Genomic DNA, 19,130 nt, shown 5'->3' on the forward strand with positions numbered 1-19,130 from the left:
CCTCAGCCGGGCCTCCCTCAGCTTACAGCTGAGCTGAGCCTTGCGCACAGGAATGCCCTGCACCCAGCGCGTGGCTTGGGCCAGCCCTAACCCTGCCTCCCCCGACCAGCCCCGACCCCACTCCGAGCCGGCAGAACGCGGGGCCGGGGCCGGGATTGGAGGGGGCTCAGCCCGGCTCACGGGGACCGTCGTTCGCAGGGGAGGACGAGAAGCTGGCCTCTCTGCTGGAGGGGCGCTTCCCGCGGAGCACGTCCATGCAGGACTCGGTGCGTGAGGGCCGCGGCATCCCGCCCCCACCGCAGACCGCGCCGCCGCCGCCGCCCGCGCCCTACTACCTGGACTCCGGGCCGCCCCCAGCCTTCTCGCCGCCGCCGCCGCCGCCGCCGGGCCGCGCCTACGACACTGTGCGCTCCAGCTTCAAGCCGGGCCTGGAGGCGCGCCTAGGCGCGGGCGCCCCCGGTCTGTACGAGCCCGGCGCGGCCCTGGGCCCGCTGCCCTACCCGGAGCGGCAGAAGCGCGCGCGCTCCATGATCATCCTGCAGGACTCGGCGCCCGAGGCGGGCGACGGTCCCCGGCCCCCGCCCGCGGCCACCCCGCCCGAGCGCCCCAAGCGCCGACCGCGGCCTCCGGGCCCCGACAGCCCCTACGCCAACCTGGGCGCCTTCAGCGCCAGCCTCTTCACGCCGTCCAAGCCGCAGCGCCGCAAAAGCCCGCTGGTGAAGCAGCTGCAGGTGGAGGACGCGCAGGAGCGCGCGGCCCTGGCGGTGGGCAGCCCCGGCCCGGGCGGCGGCAGCTTCGCCCGTGAGCCATCCCCGACGCACCGCGGCCCGCGGCCGGGTGCCCTGGACTACGGTGCGGAGGACGGCCTGGGGCTCGCGTTTGGGGGCTCAAGCCCCGGCCCGGGTCCGGGCCCTGCCAAAGACCGGCGGCTGGAGGAGCGGCGCCGTTCCACCGTGTTCCTGTCAGTTGGAGCCGTCGAAGGCAGCGCCCCCAGCGTGGACCTGCCGTCCCTGCAGCCCTCGCGGTCCATCGATGAGCGCCTCCTGGGGCCCGGCGCCACCCCAGGCCGCGACCTGCTGCTCCCTTCCCCGGTCTCTGCTCTGAAGCCATTGGTCAGCGGCCCGAGCCTCAGTCCTGCGGGCTCCACCTTCATCCACCCCCTCACTGGCAAACCCCTGGATCCCAGCTCGCCTCTGGCCCTTGCCCTGGCTGCCCGCGAGAGGGCCCTGGCTTCCCAGGCGCCCTCGAGGTCCCCCACACCGGTGCACAGCCCTGATGCTGACCGCCCTGGACCGCTGTTTGTGGACGTGCAGGCCCGGGACTCAGAGCGGGGGGCCCTGGCCTCCCCAGCCTTCTCCCCGCGGAGTCCGGCCTGGATTCCTGTACCTGCCCGCAGGGAGGCAGAGAAGGCGCCCCGGGAGGAGCGGAAGTCACCCGAGGACAAGAAGTCCCTGATCCTGAGCGTCTTGGATACGTCCTTGCAGCGGCCAGCCGGCCTCATTGTTGTGCATGCCACCAGCAACGGGCAGGAGCCCAGCAGGCTGGGGGCCGAAGAGCAGCGCCCGGGCAGCCCCGAGCGGGCCCCGGCCCCCATGCCAACAGCAGCTGTGGCAGAGCCCCTGCCCAGCCCCCGGGCCCAGCCCGCTGGCAGCACCCCGGTAGACCCTGGGCCAGGCCAGGGCAGCTCAGAGGAGGAGCCAGAGCTGGTGTTTGCTGTCAACCTGCCGCCTGCTCAGCTGTCCTCCAGCGACGAGGAGACCAGAGAGGAGCTGGCCCGCATCGGACTGGTGCCACCCCCAGAGGAGTTTGCCAATGGGATCCTGCTGGCCACTCCACCTCCTGGCCCGGGCCCCTCACCCACCACGGTGCCCAGCCCGGCCTCAGGGAAGCCTAGCAGCGAGCCGCCCCCTGCCCCTGAGTCTGCTGCCGACTCTGGGGTGGAGGAGGCCGACACACGCAGCTCCAGTGACCCCCACCTGGAGACCACAAGCACCATCTCCACGGTGTCCAGCATGTCCACCCTGAGCTCGGAGAGCGGAGAGCTCACCGACACCCACACCTCCTTCGCTGACGGACACACTTTTCTACTCGAGAAGCCACCAGTGCCTCCCAAGCCCAAGCTCAAGTCCCCGCTGGGGAAGGGGCCGGTGACCTTCAGGGACCCGCTGCTGAAGCAGTCCTCGGACAGCGAGCTCATGGCCCAGCAGCACCACGCCGCCTCCGCCGGGCCCGCCCGCCCTCGCTACCTCTTCCAGAGAAGGTCCAAGCTGTGGGGGGACCCCGTGGAGAGCCGGGGGCTCCCTGGGCCTGAAGACGACAAACCAACTGTGATCAGTGAGCTCAGCTCCCGCCTGCAGCAACTCAACAAAGACACGCGCTCCCTGGGGGAGGAGCCGGTCGGCGGCCTGGGCGGCCTGCTGGACCCTGCCAAGAAGTCGCCTATCGCAGCAGCTCGGTGAGCGGGGTGCTGTGGGGAGGGGCCTGTCCTGTGCCTCCTGTCCTCCCTGTTTTTCCTCCTGTCCACCCACCGGCTCCCCTCCATCCCACTTCCGTCCTGTGGTATACCTCCCACTGGTCCTCCACCCTTTGTCTGCCTGGTCCTGCTGAGACAGAGGTCCCTTGGGCTGCCAGCAGCAGCAGCAGGACTTCAGCTCTCTGCACCTCTGCTGGTGCACATCAGACCCCCAAGCTGGACATGTGCACCTCCCCTTACTCTCACTGCCCGTGTCAAGCTGCCTGTGCCACTGGGGATTGGTCCATGGTGCACTTGGGAGCTGTCTGGCGTCTCTGTGGCTCTGCACACACCCCTACTCCCCACACACCATACACAGGCCTCATACCCGCCCATACCCACATACGTATACACTGCACACCCATACACACCCCACATACCCACACACCACTACATACATACCCACTCCTCCACACATACCACACACCCCCCACACCTACCCACACACCTCTCACCCCACGTACACCCACACACCTACATGTGTACCTCACACCCCCCCACATATCCCACACCCTGACACACACACACCCCACACCTACCCACACACCTCTCACCCCACGTACACCCACACACCTACATGTATACCTCACACCCCCCCACATATCCCACACCCTGACACACACACCCCCCACATACCTACACACGCATACCTCACTCCCCCCATACGCACCCATGCAGACACCCCATACGTACCCCTACACACATACACCCTGACCCCCCTACGCCCCACACACCTGCTGTGCCCCTCTGCCCTGCGTCCTTTAGAGCCTTGGAGTATGCACTGGCTCCTCTTCTCTCAGGGACTGGCCACCTCCTTCCTGTTTCCTTTCCCAGAAACTTTGCTGCTCTCCTTTGAGTCCCTTTAAAAACAGTCCTGTTTGTGGCTTGTGCGTTAGGAAAACACTTGGAGGCTGCACCCCTGCCCTCTCACCGTCTCCCACCCCCATCCCAGTCCCCCTGTCTGTCCTCCCCTCCCCGTTCTAGCCCGGGTGGGGCTGTGGGGGAGGTGCTGGCATGGGGAGAGGAGCTGAGCAGAGGCCCACGTGCTGCTGAGGGTGCTGCCGCTCTGTACAAGTGCAAGTTGCTAGAGCCCCTGGGCCGACCCCCTTTCCTTGAGGACCCCTCCCCACTCGGGCCGGCAAGCTGAATGGGTGTTGTAGGGGAGCCGGGCACCCCCTGCCAGCCCTGCTCCCTGCCTTTCCCAAGCTGCACTTGCCTTCTGGGACCCCAGCCCCCGCCCTCCTCCTGGGAGTGGGGATGGGGTGCTGCCTCCTGAGTCCTCCTTGCCCTCTGACTCGGAGTTCACGGAGTCAGGAGAGGTTCCGAGGGTAAGGATTTTGCAGACCTTATTCCAAGGACCTGCCCCTTCCACCTTGTTCCAGCCCAGCTTCAGAGGATTGGTGGGAGTTTGGGGTGCTCAGGAAGGCTCCCTGAGTCATCCAGGAATGTGGCCTGCAACTCCTGTCATCCTGGAGCCTTGCTCTGGGGCCTTCTCCCCTCAGCCTCTTCCAACTCCCAGCCAAAGTTGAAAGTTTTTTACTTGTGATGTAGGCACTTCAGGTCTGCACAGAAAGTGTCCAGTGAGGCTGAGCAGCCTGGGTCCCAGGCCTCTGCAGGACTAGATCCCAATAATGGGCCTTCTGACCCAGCCCCGGCCAGTTCCCTGTCTTCCCTCTGCTTCTCCTCCCTCCGGCAGCCCCTCTTTTCCTCCCTGCCTCTTGATCCCGTGAAGATCAAAGCCATGGAAGTGCATAGCTCAGTGCCTGGCCCCGTGTGATGCCCTCAATAAACGTGTGTTCAGTGCATGAAATTGTGAGGCTAAACGCAAGTACTGTCTCTTGTGATTTGAGCAGGGGACTTGGGATGCATTGCAGGAAAGGGTGGACACAGAGATTCAGGTCTTCAGGGTGTGAGCCCCCTGGTCTGGCCCAGGTGAGCCTGTCTTATTGTTGGCTCTGCTTGCTGCCACAGGGTGGCTGGGTGGTCACAGGGCAGGGTCTAGGGAAGTCCCGTGAGCTTCGGGCTCTCCTCTGAGCTCGTCTTTCACTGTGACTGTTGGCGATTTGCCTCTGTCAGGTGGAGATTCTTGTGTCCAGTGGCTCTGCTTTTCAGCAGGTCCCTGTGTGTTTTCCGTTCTCAGGTGTGGGCTGAGGAAGGCAGGACGAGCGCCTCCAGCCCGCACGCCCGTCCGTTCGCAGGCCCTGCAGAGGGAGCTCTCAGTAGTCTGTGCTGAATTCCAGCCTCTGGTGTTAGCTTCACAGGCTCCCTGCTTTCCTCTTACTAGTCCCTGGGGTTACTGGCTGGGCTTGTGTCCACCTAGGGGCCAGGCCACCTGGCAAACAGATGAAGGTGAGGAGTGTTCCTAGCACTGATGGCCTGGATTGTAGTCTCAGCAGGTCGATCTTGTTTCTGTGGTCCTGGGCAAGCCACTTAGCTTCTGTGAACAGTTGTCCCTCTGTGAGGTGGGCAAGGTAACGCTTGGACTTCAGGTGCCGCCACGTCACCACTGAAGCTGCACATGGGAGGACCAGGGTCTGTCCTCCTGGCTGTCCCCCGGTTCTCAGCTGCTGGGTGAAGTTTTAGGGTTCTTTTTGGGCACTGAGCATGCTTGAGATAGACTGGAGAATGTCACGTCATATTATTTTGTCTTCACAACCGTTCCGCTAGATAATACCATCTCCATTTTCCAGACGGTAAAACTGAAGTGGGGGCTTCTGTCTGCCCAAGGCCTGTTCTGGGATCTCTGTCGTGACCTCTTCTGAGGACCACACAGATCCCTTCCCCATGCTTGTCGCAGAGCACAACTCGCGCAGCCCTGTGCGTCATCATGTATGTCAGCAGCGGCACCTGCTGGGCCAGCTGCACGCTGTTCCTGCTGCATCTTGGCCTCACACCTGGACAGCATCATAGCCCTCGAGAGTGGCCCCACTGCCCCCGCTGGACCCTCTGTTTCTGGCTGCAGGCTGAGCAGGATGCCTATGGCCATGTCGGTGCCCAGTCCTGTGTCAGGTCTGGCTTCTTGTGTGGCTGACTGGCTTTGGTGTCCACCAGGACTGCTTATACACTCTTGTCCTACAGCTGAGGGGGCTGGGGTCTGGCACTCATGTCTCACTTAGGGATAAAACTGCTAGTCATCTGTCTCTTAGAAAAATGTCCAAAATGTGGGAAGTTCTGGTATCCAGGCGTGGCTGTCTCCCTCCATGACAAGTCCTGGCAGAGGCCCTGGGTCACTGACCCCGGCTACCCTCCTCAGCATCACAGTCCTGAGCTGTGTCCCTGATCCCCGTGGGTCTCCCTCTCCTTACCCCTCGACACCACCGGGAGGGAAATGCCTATCTTGCTGGCCTTCTCCACCGGTGGCTGTATCCAGGCTCCGGTGAGCGTCAGCCACGAGGTGCTCTACGGCCTGAGTTCTTTATGGGCAGGGGAAGCCGCCCCGTGCGACACAGAACCACAGCTCAGTGTCTTGTGGAGAACCTGCCGCTCCTTTGCACTGGGCCTGTCCTTTGGCCTCTTCTGAAACCTGATCCCAGGAGCCCAGCGCTCTGGTCCTCTGTGCCAGCCCTGCTGAACAGAGCCATTGTCTGCTCAGAGCCACACGCCTGTCTTTGAGGCCCACACCTGTCTGAACCACATGTGTCTTCCAGGCCTCGCTTGTTGGTCTGAATCCCACGTTTGGTCTGAGCCCCACGGCAATGCCAGGTCTGCCTTGGCTCTGTTTCACACCTGTCTGACCTGCACGTCTGCTCTGTGGAAAAGCTCCGTGGTGGTGTAGCTTTGGAAACAGAGTCAGCCCCTGCTGCGCTGCCTCTCGGTGCCTTTGATAAGGTTGTGTGGACGAGGCACCTGCGCTGTGGATTTGGGCGGAGTCTGTGCTTTTCCGGTCCTACCTGCAGGGGCTTCAAGGCCAGCAGGGCCCGTCCTGAGGACCAGACTGAAGGTGCCCTGGGGCACCCAGGCTTGGGTGTCCGCTGCGCTCGAAGGCCGCGTGCAGCTGGCTTTCTGCAGGTGTGTTCCCAGGAGGGAGTGGCTGTCAGGGCTGGAGCTGTGAGCAGGCGTGGGTGGTGAGGACTAAGATGCCATCAGCAGGACAGAGGCCCCCAGAAGCCTCTGGAGCGTGTCTGGGTTTGTGTTCCCGTGGAGGATTGTTCCTCTTAATAAGGCCCCCAAATTGCAAAAGGCCACAGGCCTAGACCTTCCCTGGACTGAGCCAGAGTGGCGCTTCTTCTGCTTGTTGGCACGGGAGGGTCAACAGAGGCGCGCATTCTTGGGAGAGACAGGCCCTGTTACTGCGATCTTCTTCCGGGTGTCTTGTGCTCCTGGCTTTGGGCGAGGAACAGGAGTCAAGGAGAGCCATTAGGACACGGCTGAAAGGCCCTGGGACTGTGGAGAGTCTGGGGGCAGAAGTGGCTGGAGGTGAGCAGGCGCCCCGTGCACACATTCGGGTTAGTGACTTGGAGGCCACTGAGGAGAGGGGACAGGTCCTGCCGTGCACTAGAGCTCTGGGAGAAATGGCATTGCTGGGCACAGCAGCCTTCATGAAGGGCGTGAGTGGGACACAGGGCCCAGAAGAAAGTAGAGAAGCAGAGGAAAATCTTCAGGAAGGGAGATGCTGAATGGGGTGCTTGGAGGGAAGACGGACAGGTCACGGGGTGGGGTGGGGGTCCTGCCGACAGCCTGAGCCACTGCAGGGGACAGGGGCCCCACTGGAGACGCTGGCACTGTCCAAGATTCAGATCTCGGTGAAGACCGCCCTGACACGTCACAGCCTGGACTTGGCCGTGGAGGGGGGCTGCTAAGGGTGCCCCATAGCTCTAGGACACCTGGAAGGTGGTAGGAGTGTGGCCCAGTGGAACCCAGTTCTCAGTTTCTTGCTCCCTGGTATCTTTGGAGCCTGCCTGCCCTCGGCCTGGGTCTCCGCTTACCCTGCTGAGCAGGACGACTCCAGTACCAACCAGACAGGCTCTGGACTCTGACGGCCTCCCCACGTGCTGCCATCACTGCTCAGCTGTGGTCACGCTTCTGTCACACTGAACTCTAAACCTCAGAGTGGGGTCAGAGCAGACATCTGTGCCGCAGGCCCCCAGGCCAGGGTTGCTCTGTGAGGGTCAGGGGTGGCAGGTGAGGTGCATGTGCCCGGCCTTACTCCTTGCTGGGTGTCCACTGTCTGGTCCCAGAGGCGCAGTTCCCTGAGTCTCTCCTAGCAGTCACCGCCCATGGGCACCCAGCACCCAGCACCACATGGTACCTCCCCCGGCTGCTGCCCCACTTCATCCTGAAGCCCTGGTGACTCCGTGGAGTCCAGGTTGGAGTTGGCTCCTGTTCTTGCACCCACCCGAGTGTTCCTGGAGCCCCTATCCAGCGGGGGCACAGTCTAACTCCTCGGGGAGCCTGAGCAGTTGGGAGGAGGCAGTGGGATAGGCTGAGGAGAGGGCCAGCGGAAGGGGGTGGAAGCCAGTCCAGTAGGAGAGACGGTGCCGCTCTCTGGAGAGGGCTCCCATTGCTCGTAGGACACGAGAGCAAAGCCTGCTGCAAGGGAGCCCGTGCTGCTGGGCGATGGGCACTGTGCGTGCCGTGTGCTCAGGACAGCACACACGTGGGTGGCAACCCAGAGAAGGGATCCTTAGCCCAGTGTGGGAGGGGAGGGATGGTGGCTGGACAGAGGCCAGTCAGATGACAGAGGATGGTGGTGGGGGTGCGGGGTGCTGCTGCGCACTTCCCAGGCAGTGCTGAGGCAGCGTGCGAGGTCTGCAGTGCACAGACGAGGGCCCCAGAGCACGGGTTCCATGCAGGCCATCAGGAGGCCGCTGTCTGCCAGTCCTCCGCACTTCCGGACGTCCTCAAGGTGTTCCCCTCTCCCAGCAGCTGCCTTCCACAGCAGCTGCACCCACTGCACCCAACTCCCTCCCTCCACAAGGGGCTGGCCAGGGGGTTCCTGCACCTGGCTGCCTGCTGTGTGGCTGTGACTGTGGCCACGTGAGCCTGGCCTGCTAACACTCTCTCTCATTGCTCTCTCCTGCCCATCTGCATGTGGCTGCTCTGTCTAGCTGCGCGGTGGTCCCGAGCGCCGGCTGTGTAAGTGAGCATGCCCATCCCATGCCTCTCGCCGTCCACCTGGGTCTCTGCTCTGCATGGCTGCGTGGGCCTTCTGTGTCGCTGACAGCCCCGAGGCTTCCCCTGGCCACAGTAAGGGATACGCTTAGGGACGGGAATGGGGGGATATGGGAGTGGGTGTTCTCAGGAATCACCACAGGCAGTCCTGCCATGGCCAGGCTGAAGAGGGGCTAGAGGTCAGGGTCCTGAGAGGTGAGCTGGGAAGTGAGGTGCCACCAGCCTCTGTGTGTGTGTGCGCACATGCACGTGCTGCCTCGTGTCTGCACCATGGGGTGCATTGCTGCCGTGCATGCTGCCCTGTGTAGGGCGGCTGCCTCGCCTGCCCTGCCTGTGCTGCTGCTCTGTGTGGGTGTGGGCGCCGCCTGGTGTCTCCGGTGCCGTGGGCCTGTTCAGCCTGGTGCTGCTGCCAGTCTTGACCACGACTCAGCCACCCCCCAAGGCTCCGGGCTCCACTCAGCACTGTGGGCACTGCGGGGTGTGGCCCCAGTCTTGCTGCCTAGAGCACCTGTGGATGGGGCGCATATCTGAGGCTGGTAGGGAGGGGACAGCCCAGCCCTGTGCCAGGAGAGGCTGTCTTGCCACTGGAGCCTCAGCAGAGGGGGAGGGCACCAGTCCTCTCAGAATGCAGTCTAGGGCCCGCCAGAGCCAAGCCCTGGCTCTGACTCTGGCGGCCAAGAGACGGCCAGGGTAATGTGGGATGTTCCCACCAGCCCACCCTTCTCCCCTCCGCCCATCCCCTTCGCTGCGAGCCCCTCGCCTCGCCCTGAACCCCTCTCCCTCCACAGGCTCTTCAGCAGCCTCGGTGAGCTGAGCTCCATTTCAGCGCAGCGCAGCCCCACGGGCCCGGGCGGCGGGGCCTCCTACGCGGTGCGGCCCAGTGGCCGCTACCCCGTGGCGCGACGCGCCCCGAGCCCAGTGAAGCCCGCGTCGCTGGAGCGGGTGGAGGGGCTGGGGGCGGGCGCGGGGGGCGCGGGGCGGCCCTTCGGCCTCACGCCCCCCACCATCCTCAAGTCGTCCAGCCTCTCCATTCCGCATGAGCCCAAGGAGGTGCGCTTCGTGGTGCGCAGCGTGAGCGCGCGCAGCCGCTCCCCGTCGCCGTCGCCGCTGCCCTCGCCCGCGCCCGGCCCCGGCCCCGGCGCGCCCGGCCCGCGCAGGCCCTTCCAGCAGAAGCCAATGCAGCTCTGGAGCAAGTTCGATGTGGGCGACTGGCTGGAGAGCATCCACCTAGGCGAGCACCGCGACCGCTTCGAGGACCACGAGATCGAGGGCGCGCACCTGCCCGCGCTCACCAAGGAAGACTTCGTGGAGCTGGGCGTCACACGCGTGGGCCACCGCATGAACATCGAGCGCGCGCTGCGGCAGCTGGAGGGCAGCTGACGCCGCACCCCCGCTCCCGTCCCAGCCGCGCCCTGCGGGCAGGGCCCTGACCCCTCCCGGGCCGCGGGCTCGGCCCGCCCCCGCCATGGCGCCGGGCCGGGAATGTTGCATGAATCGTGCTGTTTGCTGTTGCTCGGAGACTTGCCCTGTACATTGCTTAGTGCCCTCCCGGGCCGCCGAGCCGGACCCAGCGCGCAGTCGGGACGGCTCGGACCAGGGAGGCCGGGCGGGAGGGCCGGGGTGCGGTGCTCTGACCGGCGCCTCCTCCGCAGCTCCTGGTGGCCCTTCTCCCAGAGGGGGAACCTAGTCCAGCATGCGAGGCCAGGACACGCCTTGGCGACTCGGGGGGGAGGGGGGAGACATTGGGGTTCTCGACGGGGGCCAAGGAGCCCCCTGTTTTGCATATTTTAATCCACTCTATATTTGGAACGAGAAAAGGAACAAATATCTCTGTCCGTAACAGTTTCCTCTTCCCCCCACCCCCTGGCCCTCCCGCCGGTCCCGCTGCAGCTGCCCAGTCTTCCATCTGCGGCCCTCACTGCCACTGCCGCCCCACACGGGGCAGGGGACGCTCCAGCTGGTCTGGGGTTGGCCAGGGTCCTGGTGGCCGGCCCTAGGGCCCCGCTCGCTCGGCCCCTTCCCTCGCTGAGCTGTAGTGAGCCCCATCGACCCTTCAGGTGCTGCTCGGGGGAGGGGCGGCAGGCGGCCCGTCCTGCTGGGCGCCAGCGCGGTCCAGTCCGGTCACAGGTGGCCTGGGAGGCCAGCGCCCTGGGGGTGGGGCAGGGTCCCTAACACTCCACCCTCAGCCATCTTCCTCACAGGGTCTCTCCCCAAGGAGGGGTCCAGCCTCCTCCCACTTTTTTGGGCAACTACAGCAGAAAAGTCTCCCTGCCTTGGGCCCCACTGTCTCTTGCCCCTGCCCTGTGTGTGCGCGCGTGTGTGCGTGTGCACGTGTGTGTGAAACTGGGTGCGACTGAGCACATGGGAGCCCCCGTGTGCGCCGGGCTTGCAGAGGGGGGCTGTGCAAGTGTGTGCCGGGAGCCGGCGGGGTGGGGGGCGGAGGTGTGTGTGTGCCTGTGACAGCGTCCTGTCTCCTCGTGGAGAGAAGGTCAGAGGCTGTCTTGCCCCGGGTCCTTCCAGAGCCCCACCCAGCCTGAGCTGGGTTCGCTGTTGAACCCTGGCCGCTGGGGGCGGCCCCAGAGACCCCTTGGAGGCAGCTCTGTTCTTTGGGCTTCTGAGGGTATCCTGGGGGACCACTAGAGTCAGGCCACCACGGGGCCCTAGGGAGAGTCAAAGACCCCTGAGGGCGCCCCAGTCCCCCTTACTGTGACTCCTCACAGTCAGCAGCGACCTGTGGGGTGGGGGCCCTGGGCGTTTTTAAACCTAGGGTTTGGAGTCTGGACTAAGCTCCATCCACGTCACTCACAAGTTTCTGTTTATATTTATAGCTTTTTTTAATAAAAGAAAAAAAAAGAAAACATAAGTTTTCACAGCCCAGGGGCCTGGCACGCCGGTCTGTGCCCGCCTGCCCCGCCCCCGCCCACCGGCCCCATTCCCTGGGCAGAGTCACACCCACACCGTCTCCCGACACACCAGGTCACACACAGCAGTCACTGTAACGACTGCCACATACACACGCGGTCTCACACTCACCTGTGGGTTTTTGGTTCCGTTCAATTTGGGTTTTTAACTTTACAGGGTCAGTTCTGCTTCACCCTCCTTTTGTATGGAGTTCCATCCGGGGGAGTTCGCCCCCTGCTCCAGTCCTGAGGCCTCCTGACCCTGACGTTGTGATACACCCCACAGAGATCTATGTTTCTTATATTATTATTATTATTATTGATAATAATTATTATAATATTATTATGTAATAAATTTATAAGAAATGAAGCCGCGTCTCACTCGCCTGGTTGAGGATCCTGGGAGTACGCGGCTGTCCCTCAGGGGGGTCGCAGACCCCGCGCCTGGGGCCGCCGTGACTTCCACGGAGCAGACCCTGGCCCTGTGCCGACGCCTGCCTCGAGTCTGCGGGGGCCTCACCCCTGCTTCCCTGGACTCTGCCTTCCGCTCAGCACCTCCTGAGCCAGAAGTCTGGCCGTCCCCCGGCACCCCTGTCAGGGCTGCTTCCAGCGTCCAGCTGTTTTACCAGGTCTGCTGCCCCGACCTGTGGCCCTCGCCTACTTCTCCGCCATCCTGCCTGTGCTGCGGCTGTGTTCAGGCCTGGCGTCTTCCCCTGGGCAGGTTCAGTGGTTTTGTCTCCATCCCTGCCTTTGGCTCCCTCACCGCAGAGGGTACCTGCAGTGAAGAAGCTGACCGGCCCCGTCTGCGCCTGCTTCTCCCTCTCCCCCGTGCAGGTGCTGAAGCCCACCGCGGGCATGGACTCTGTCCCTACTCAAGCCCACTCCTTCCTCTGCCTCCACAATGCCCACACAGCCTCGGAGGCTGCACTCCAGGTCGCTTCGTCCAGGAAGCCATTCCCTGACCCCCAGAGTGTCAGGGTTAGCGTCTGTGCTCTCACTGCCCTGGTGGCACCTCAGATTGGAGCAAGGGACGCTTCTTGGCTTGGGTCCTCTCCCTCCCTGACTTGGGTCCTCTCCCTCCCTGCACTGGGCTCTGCACGGACGTAAGGCTGTCGTTTGTGCTACCCCAGCCCTGCAGACACTGTCCTTCAAGGGTGGACAGGCGACCATAAGCCGCTACCTGCCTGTGGTGCGGCAAGGGAGGCATGTCCTACTGGCACCTGGTAAGGGCGGCTGGGCCACAGGGGAGGCAAACACCTCAGCAAGTGGACAGAGAGGGCGTGCCGTCTCGAAGGATGGACAGTGAGTGAGCAGGCACTGGAGACAAGATGGAGCGGAGACCACCAAGGGCCCAGGGCTAAGAGGGTTAGTGATGTCTCCTGAGGGGAGGGGCTCACGGAGGGCAGTGGACCAAAGCCATGCTGTGTCGAGGGAACGACTGTAGATGCTGGCTCTGAGGTTGTCCTAGACTGGGGCTGGAGCCGAGGGGAGCGAGGCCTGGGAAGTGTGGCCTGGGATCTCAGCAGGAGGTTCTGCCTCAGCGGTCACTTCAAGGGTGGCCCAGAGGGAGCTGCTAAGGCTGGGGACCATGACCCTCAGTCTGTCTAGAAAGTCCCAGAGTCCCATGTCTTCAACATTTTTTTAAAATTTTTCATCTCATGTTCAAGTCATCATACAGAAGGAACTACACAGGAAGTTAGGGAGGGTCCCTGGGAGGAAATGAGTGGGAGGGCAGAGAGACCCCAGCTGCGTCTGGCTGAGCACTGCAGTGTGGGGACCAGGGGTCTCCTCTGAGCTGCACCTGGAACCCTGGATCTCTAACCAGGACCCAGCTGGGGTAGCGGGAAAGGAAAAGTTAAGGCACAGGGCCCCTGCCTTCCAAGGAACAGCAGTGCCCAGCTGGTACCAAGGGACCCGGGGGCGGGGCAGAGATGAAGGCCTTCCAGGTTCAAAGACCTTCAAGACCTGCACGGCCTGGGCCATGGAGACCTGCTGCAGGGGTGGGGAGCGGCAGGGCGGAGCAGAAACCCTGGGCTCCTCCTGCCCACGCTGCTCCAGCAATCCCTCGGGCCCTCAGAACACTCTGGAACCTGCCCGGGGAGGTCTGCGTGGGGAGCGGAGGTAGGGATGGGCGGGGGGCTGGAGGGAATGGGGATCGGGTGAGAGACAAAGGGGTGGGAGTGGGGAAGCAGGGGTGTCCGGAGATCAGGGGCTTGGAGAGGGGGCAGGGCTGGGGAGATGAGGTGGGGAGCGGTAGGAGCCAAGAGCAGGGAGGAGGAGGGTGGGGACCGCTGGGCACCCCGTCCTGCCGCCTGTGCTGGGAGTTCCGCCTCAGCCTCAGCCCAGGCCCCAGTGGCCACCAGGACTCCGTCCTCTGCCCCCAGAGCCTGCTGTCCCCCACCTTCCTCTCCCTCCCTCACTCTTGGAATGGCGTGGAGAAGCCAAGCCATTCCCACTCCCTCCAGGACTCCGTCCTCTGCCCCCAGAGCCTGCTGTCCCCCACCTTCCTCTCCCTCCCTCTCTTGGAATGGCGTGGAGAAGCCAAGCCATTCCCACTCCCTCCAGGACTCCGTCCTCTGCCCCCAGAGCCTGCTGTCCCCCACCTTCCTCTCCCTCCCTCTCTTGGAATGGCGTGGAGAAGCCAAGCCGTTCCCACTCCCTCCAGGTGCTCATTGGCAAACAGCCCTGGTTGGCCACATGCCTCACCATCACTTTGGGTGGGGCCTTTCTAGAACCCGAGCGGGCTAGTTCAGCAGGGCAAGCAATAATCATCTTCTGGAAGCTGCACGTAGGGTCTCCAGAATTTGCTATTGCATACCTCCTAAAGATTTATTTATTTATTTGAGAGATAGACTTACAGTGAGAGGGAGAGATAGAAAGAAAGGTCTTCCATCCGCTGGTTCATTCCCCAGATGGCAACAACAGCCAGAGCTGCCCTGATCTGAAGCTGGGAGCCAGATTCTTCCGGGTCTCCTATGCAGGTGCAGGGGCCCAAGTGTCTGGGCCACCTTCTGCTTTCCCAGGCCATAGCAGAGAGCTGGACTGGAAGAGGAGCAGCCGGGACTAGAACCACCACCTATATGGGATGCTGGCACTGCAGGCAGAGGATAACCTACTGAGCCACAGTGCCAGCCCCCTAAATATTTTTTTAAATTAGGTACTAGGGCAGGCATTGTGGTACAGGAAGTTAAGCCACTGCCTGGGATGCCATTATCCCATATCGGAGTGCCAGTTCAAGTCTTGACTTCACTGCTTCCCAACCAGCTCCTCCTAATGCAGATCCTTGGAGGGAGTAGGTGATGGCTCAAGTACCTGGACCCTTGCCACCCATGTGGGAGATCTGGATTGAGTTCCAGGCTTCTGGTTCCGACCTGGCCCAGCCCCTGTTGTTGTAGGCATTAGAGGGGTGAATCAGCAGACAGAAGATCTCTCTCTCTCTCTCTCAAGTCTTTTGCTATCTCTGCCTTTCAAATAGATAAAAATAAATCTTTAAAGATTTATTCATTTGAAAGGTAGAGTTACAGAGAGGGAGAGACAGGAAGCAGAGAGTGAGATCTTCCACCTGCTGGTTCACTCCCCAAATGGCCACAACCCCCAGGACTGGGCCAGCCCAAAGCCAGGAGCCAGGAGCCAGGAGCTTCATCTGGGTCTCCCAAGTGGGTGCTGGGGTCCAAGCACTTGGGCCATCTTCTGTTTCTTTCCCAAGTGCATTAGCAAGGAGCTGGATCCAAAGTGGGGTAGTCAGGACATGAGTTGTGCCCTTATGGGGTGCTGGTGCTGCAGGCAGCAGAGTAACCTGCTGTACCACAGTGCAGGCCCTGAAAACACACTTTTTAAAACGAGGGGCCGGTGTTGTGGTGTAGCAAGTAAAGCTGCTGCCTGCTATGCCAGCATTCAGCATAGGCGCCAGTTTGAGGCCCAGCTGCTCCACTTCAGATTAGTGCCCTGCTAACGTGCCTGGGAAAGCAGTAGAAGATGGCCTAAGTGCTTGGGTCCTGCACCCACGTGAGAGACCCAAATGAAGCTCCTGGCTCCTGGCTTCAGCCTGGCCCAGCCCTGGTCATTGCAGCCATCTGGGGAGTGAACTAGCTTCTTTCTCTCTCTATCTCAGCCCTTGTCCTGACTGTTGATGAACAACTTAATACTTTATCCCTTTTAGTATTTTTTTTTTGTTCTACTTAATACTATTGGTTGAACTCTTTAATTAATACACAATTATTCTTAGGTGTTTAAATTTAACTGAAAAGTGATTCCTGTTAAATATAAGAATGGGAATAAGAGAGGGAGGAGATGTACAATTTGGGACATGCTCAATCGGACTTGCCCCAAACGGTAGAGTTAGAAGCATGCCAGGGGATTCCAATTCAATCCCATCAAGGTGGCATGTACCAATGCCATCTCACTAGTCCAAGTGATCAATTTCTGTTCACAATTGATCATAATGATAAGATTAAGAGTCAAAGGGACCACACAAACAAGACTAGTGTCTGCTGATGCTAACTGATAGAATTAAAAAGGAGAGAACGATCCAACATGGGAAGTGGGATACACAGCAGACCCATAGAATGGCAGATGTCCTAAATAGCACTTTGGCCTCAGAATCAGCCCTTAAGGCATTCGGATCTGGCTGAAGAGCCCATGAGAGTATTTTAGGCATGGAAAGCCAAGACACTCTGGGAAAAAAAAAAAAAAAAAAAACAAAAAACAAAAAACAAAAAAAAAACCTAGACACTCTGGAAAAAAAAAAAAAAAAAACCCTAAATGGAAGATCTCTGTGAGAGAGATCCCAGTGGAAAGAATAGGTCATCAAAGAAGGTACCTTTTTCTGAAGGGAGGAGAGAACTTCCACTTTGACTATGACCTTGTCTAAATAAGATTGGAGTTGGCAAACTCAAAAGGCTTCCATAGCCTTGGCAACTCATGACAAGAGCCTAGAGTGATTACTGACACCATAAACAAGAGTGTTAATTGTTTACTCGACAACAGGAGTCACTGTGCACTTACTCCCCATGTAGGATCTCTGTCTTTAATGTGTTATACAATGTGAATTAATGCAATAACTAGTACTCTAACAGTACTTTACACTTTGTGTTTCTGTGTGGGTGAAAACTGTTGAAATCTTTACTTAATATATACCAAATTGATCTTCTGTATATAAAGAGAATTGAAAATGAATCTTGATGTGAATGGAATGGGAGAGGGAGCGGGAGATGGCAGGGTTGCAGGACAGAGGGAAGTTATGGGGGGAAGTTATAGCCACCCACTATAATTCAAAAGCTGTACTTTGGAAATTTATATTTATTAAATAAAGTTAAAAAAATAAATAACTAGGTACTACCTTTCATTTTACAGTTTATCTTAACATTTTCATGTTTAAATAGTTGCAAAGGTTATGATCTCTATAAAATTGTACATATCAAAATTTACAATTAAATGTTAATCATTCTTTTAAGTAATTCTCATGGATCTAAATGCTATAGCAATTTTATGCCCATGAAAGTCCTCCTTTAAAAACACTGAGGCTGGCGCCGCAGCTCAATAGGCTAATCCTCCGCCTGCAGCGCCTGCATACCGGGTTCTAGTCCTGGTCGGGCGCCGGATTCTGTCCCGGTTGCCCCTCTTCCAGGCCAGCTCTCTGCTGTGGCCCAGGAGTGCAGTGGAGGATGGCCCAAGTGCTTGGGCCCTGCACCCACACGGGAGACCAGGAGAAGCACCTGGCTCCTGCCTTCCGATCAGCGCGGTGCGCCGGCCGTGGCGGCCATTGGAGGGTGAACCAACGGCAAAGGAAGACCTTTCTCTCTGTCTCTCTCTCACTGTCCACTCTGCCTGTCAAAAAACAAAACAAAACAAAACAAAAAAACGAAACGAAAACACTGAATAATCTTTTCTTTAACAATCAAAAAACTTTAATATCAGTTCCTTGGTGCCATTTCTTGGACTGCTATTCTGAAGTCCTTTTTAGTTATTTATCAGGTACAACCTGACACTCAAGTAAACTAACAGAGGCCTGGGACTGGCATTTTTTGTAGTGGTTAGATGTGACTTAGATGTCTGCCTTCCACATTCCCGTGGAATGGGTACCAGTCCCAGCTCTGAGCCCAACTCCAAGTTTCTGCTAAGGCATACCCTGGGAGGAAACAAGTGATGGCTCAGACGGTTGGGGCCCTACCACTCACATGCAAGATGGGGACTGAGCCCAACCTTGGCTGTTCTGGTCATTTAGGGAGTGAGTGAACCTGCAGATGGGAAATTGCAGTCTGTCTCTCTCTACCTTTCAAATAAATTATATTGATAGATTTTAAAAAAAGAGGCCTCTGACAGTGCTAGCACTGAGGCTAGTGCAACAGGGTCTTCCGACCTTCAGTGGAGGTGAGACCACCACACAAAGGTGGAAAAGACTCCACTCGCTCCATGGGAGACAGGAGCCCTCCTGACACTCAGGCAGAAGAACCGTGTCCGAGGGACACTCAAGTGTGAGCGTGCAAGAGCACCTGATACTCAGATAAAATTCCCAACAGCCTGACACTGATGCGGGGAGACAAATTCTTACACTGACGCAGAGGGTGACCTCCTGATGCACAGGCAGCAGAGATAAGAATCTCAGTGCTGAGGTACTGTTGAGATGACCTCTCATATTTACCGAGAGGAAATTTTTAGAAGGTTTTTATTTAATGAATACAAATTTCATATGGACAGCTTTTAGGAATATAGTGGTTCTTCTCCCCATTCTTGCCCTGCCACCCCCACTCCCATCCCACCTCTAATACCTCTCCCATCCCATGCTTCATTAAGATTTGTTTTCAATTGACATTATATACAGAAGACCAACTCTAGACAAGTAGAGATTTCAACAGTTTGCACCCACACTGACACACAAATTATAAAGTACAGTTTGAAGACAAGTTTTACCGTTAATTCTCATAGTATACCTCATTAAGGACAGAGTTCCTACATGGGGAATAAGTGCACATGACTCCTGTTGCCTAGAGGAAATTAAACCTCTTGCTTAGCAGATCAACCCTCAGGGAAGATAATTAGATCATCCTGCCACTCCCTGGGAAACAGAGATGAGATGTCCTGGCCCAGTGATGGGAGAGCCCTTCTGACCTGCAGGGACAGGAGACAGTGGACACGTGTGTAGAGGAAATGATAGCTCCTGGTATTCAGGTGCAGGAGAGGAGCCCTCCGGACAACCCTCTGGAGGAAATGAGGTGCTCTGACGACCAGGAGACAGAAACTCGGGTAGGGAAGGTAAGACCTGGTGACATTTAAACAGAGTAGACGAGACGTGCTGGCCCTCCAGGGGGACAACGAGGTCTTTAGGAAAAGATTGACTGTCCTCACAATCAGACAGAAAACAGGACCCTTCACGAAAACTCTTAACTTTTTTTTTTTTTTTTTTTTTTGACAGGCAGAGTGGACAGTGAGAGAGAGAGACAGAGAGAAAGGTCTTCCTTTGCCGTTGGTTCACCCTCCAATGGCCGCCGCGGCCGGCGCGCTGCGGCCGGCACACCGCGCTGATCCGATGGCAGGAGCCAGGAGCCAGGTGCTTTTCCTGGTCTCCCATGGGGTGCAGGGCCCAAGCACCTGGGCCATCCTCCACTGCA

General features: G+C 59.4%; 1 protein-coding gene across 10 annotated transcripts in view; it reads left to right on the top strand.

The window, feature by feature from the left end:
• The window catches only part of SHANK3 (SH3 and multiple ankyrin repeat domains 3), a 57,807-nt gene extending 45,914 nt beyond the window's left edge, over nucleotides 1-11,893 (top strand). For 4 of the 10 annotated variants that reach the window (XM_070053144.2, XM_070053145.2, XM_089307839.1 and 1 more), the window contains 2 exons: nucleotides 199-2,455; nucleotides 9,412-11,893. In XM_070053144.2, coding sequence (XP_069909245.2) covers nucleotides 199-2,455; nucleotides 9,412-10,003 — 2,849 coding nt within the window. In that variant the 3' untranslated portion in view covers nucleotides 10,004-11,893. Of the gene's footprint in view, nucleotides 1-198; nucleotides 2,456-8,559; nucleotides 8,699-9,411 lie in introns of those variants that run through there. The other 6 variants (XM_089307837.1, XM_070053147.2, XM_070053149.2 and 3 more) reach the window with 6 other exon arrangements.
• Nucleotides 11,894-19,130: the final 7,237 nt, after the last annotated feature.

The sequence above is a fragment of the Oryctolagus cuniculus genome, chromosome 11 (assembly GCF_051225735.1).
Source record: "Oryctolagus cuniculus isolate XC-2025 breed Fujian yellow rabbit chromosome 11, ASM5122573v1, whole genome shotgun sequence".
NCBI lineage: Eukaryota > Metazoa > Chordata > Mammalia > Lagomorpha > Leporidae > Oryctolagus > Oryctolagus cuniculus.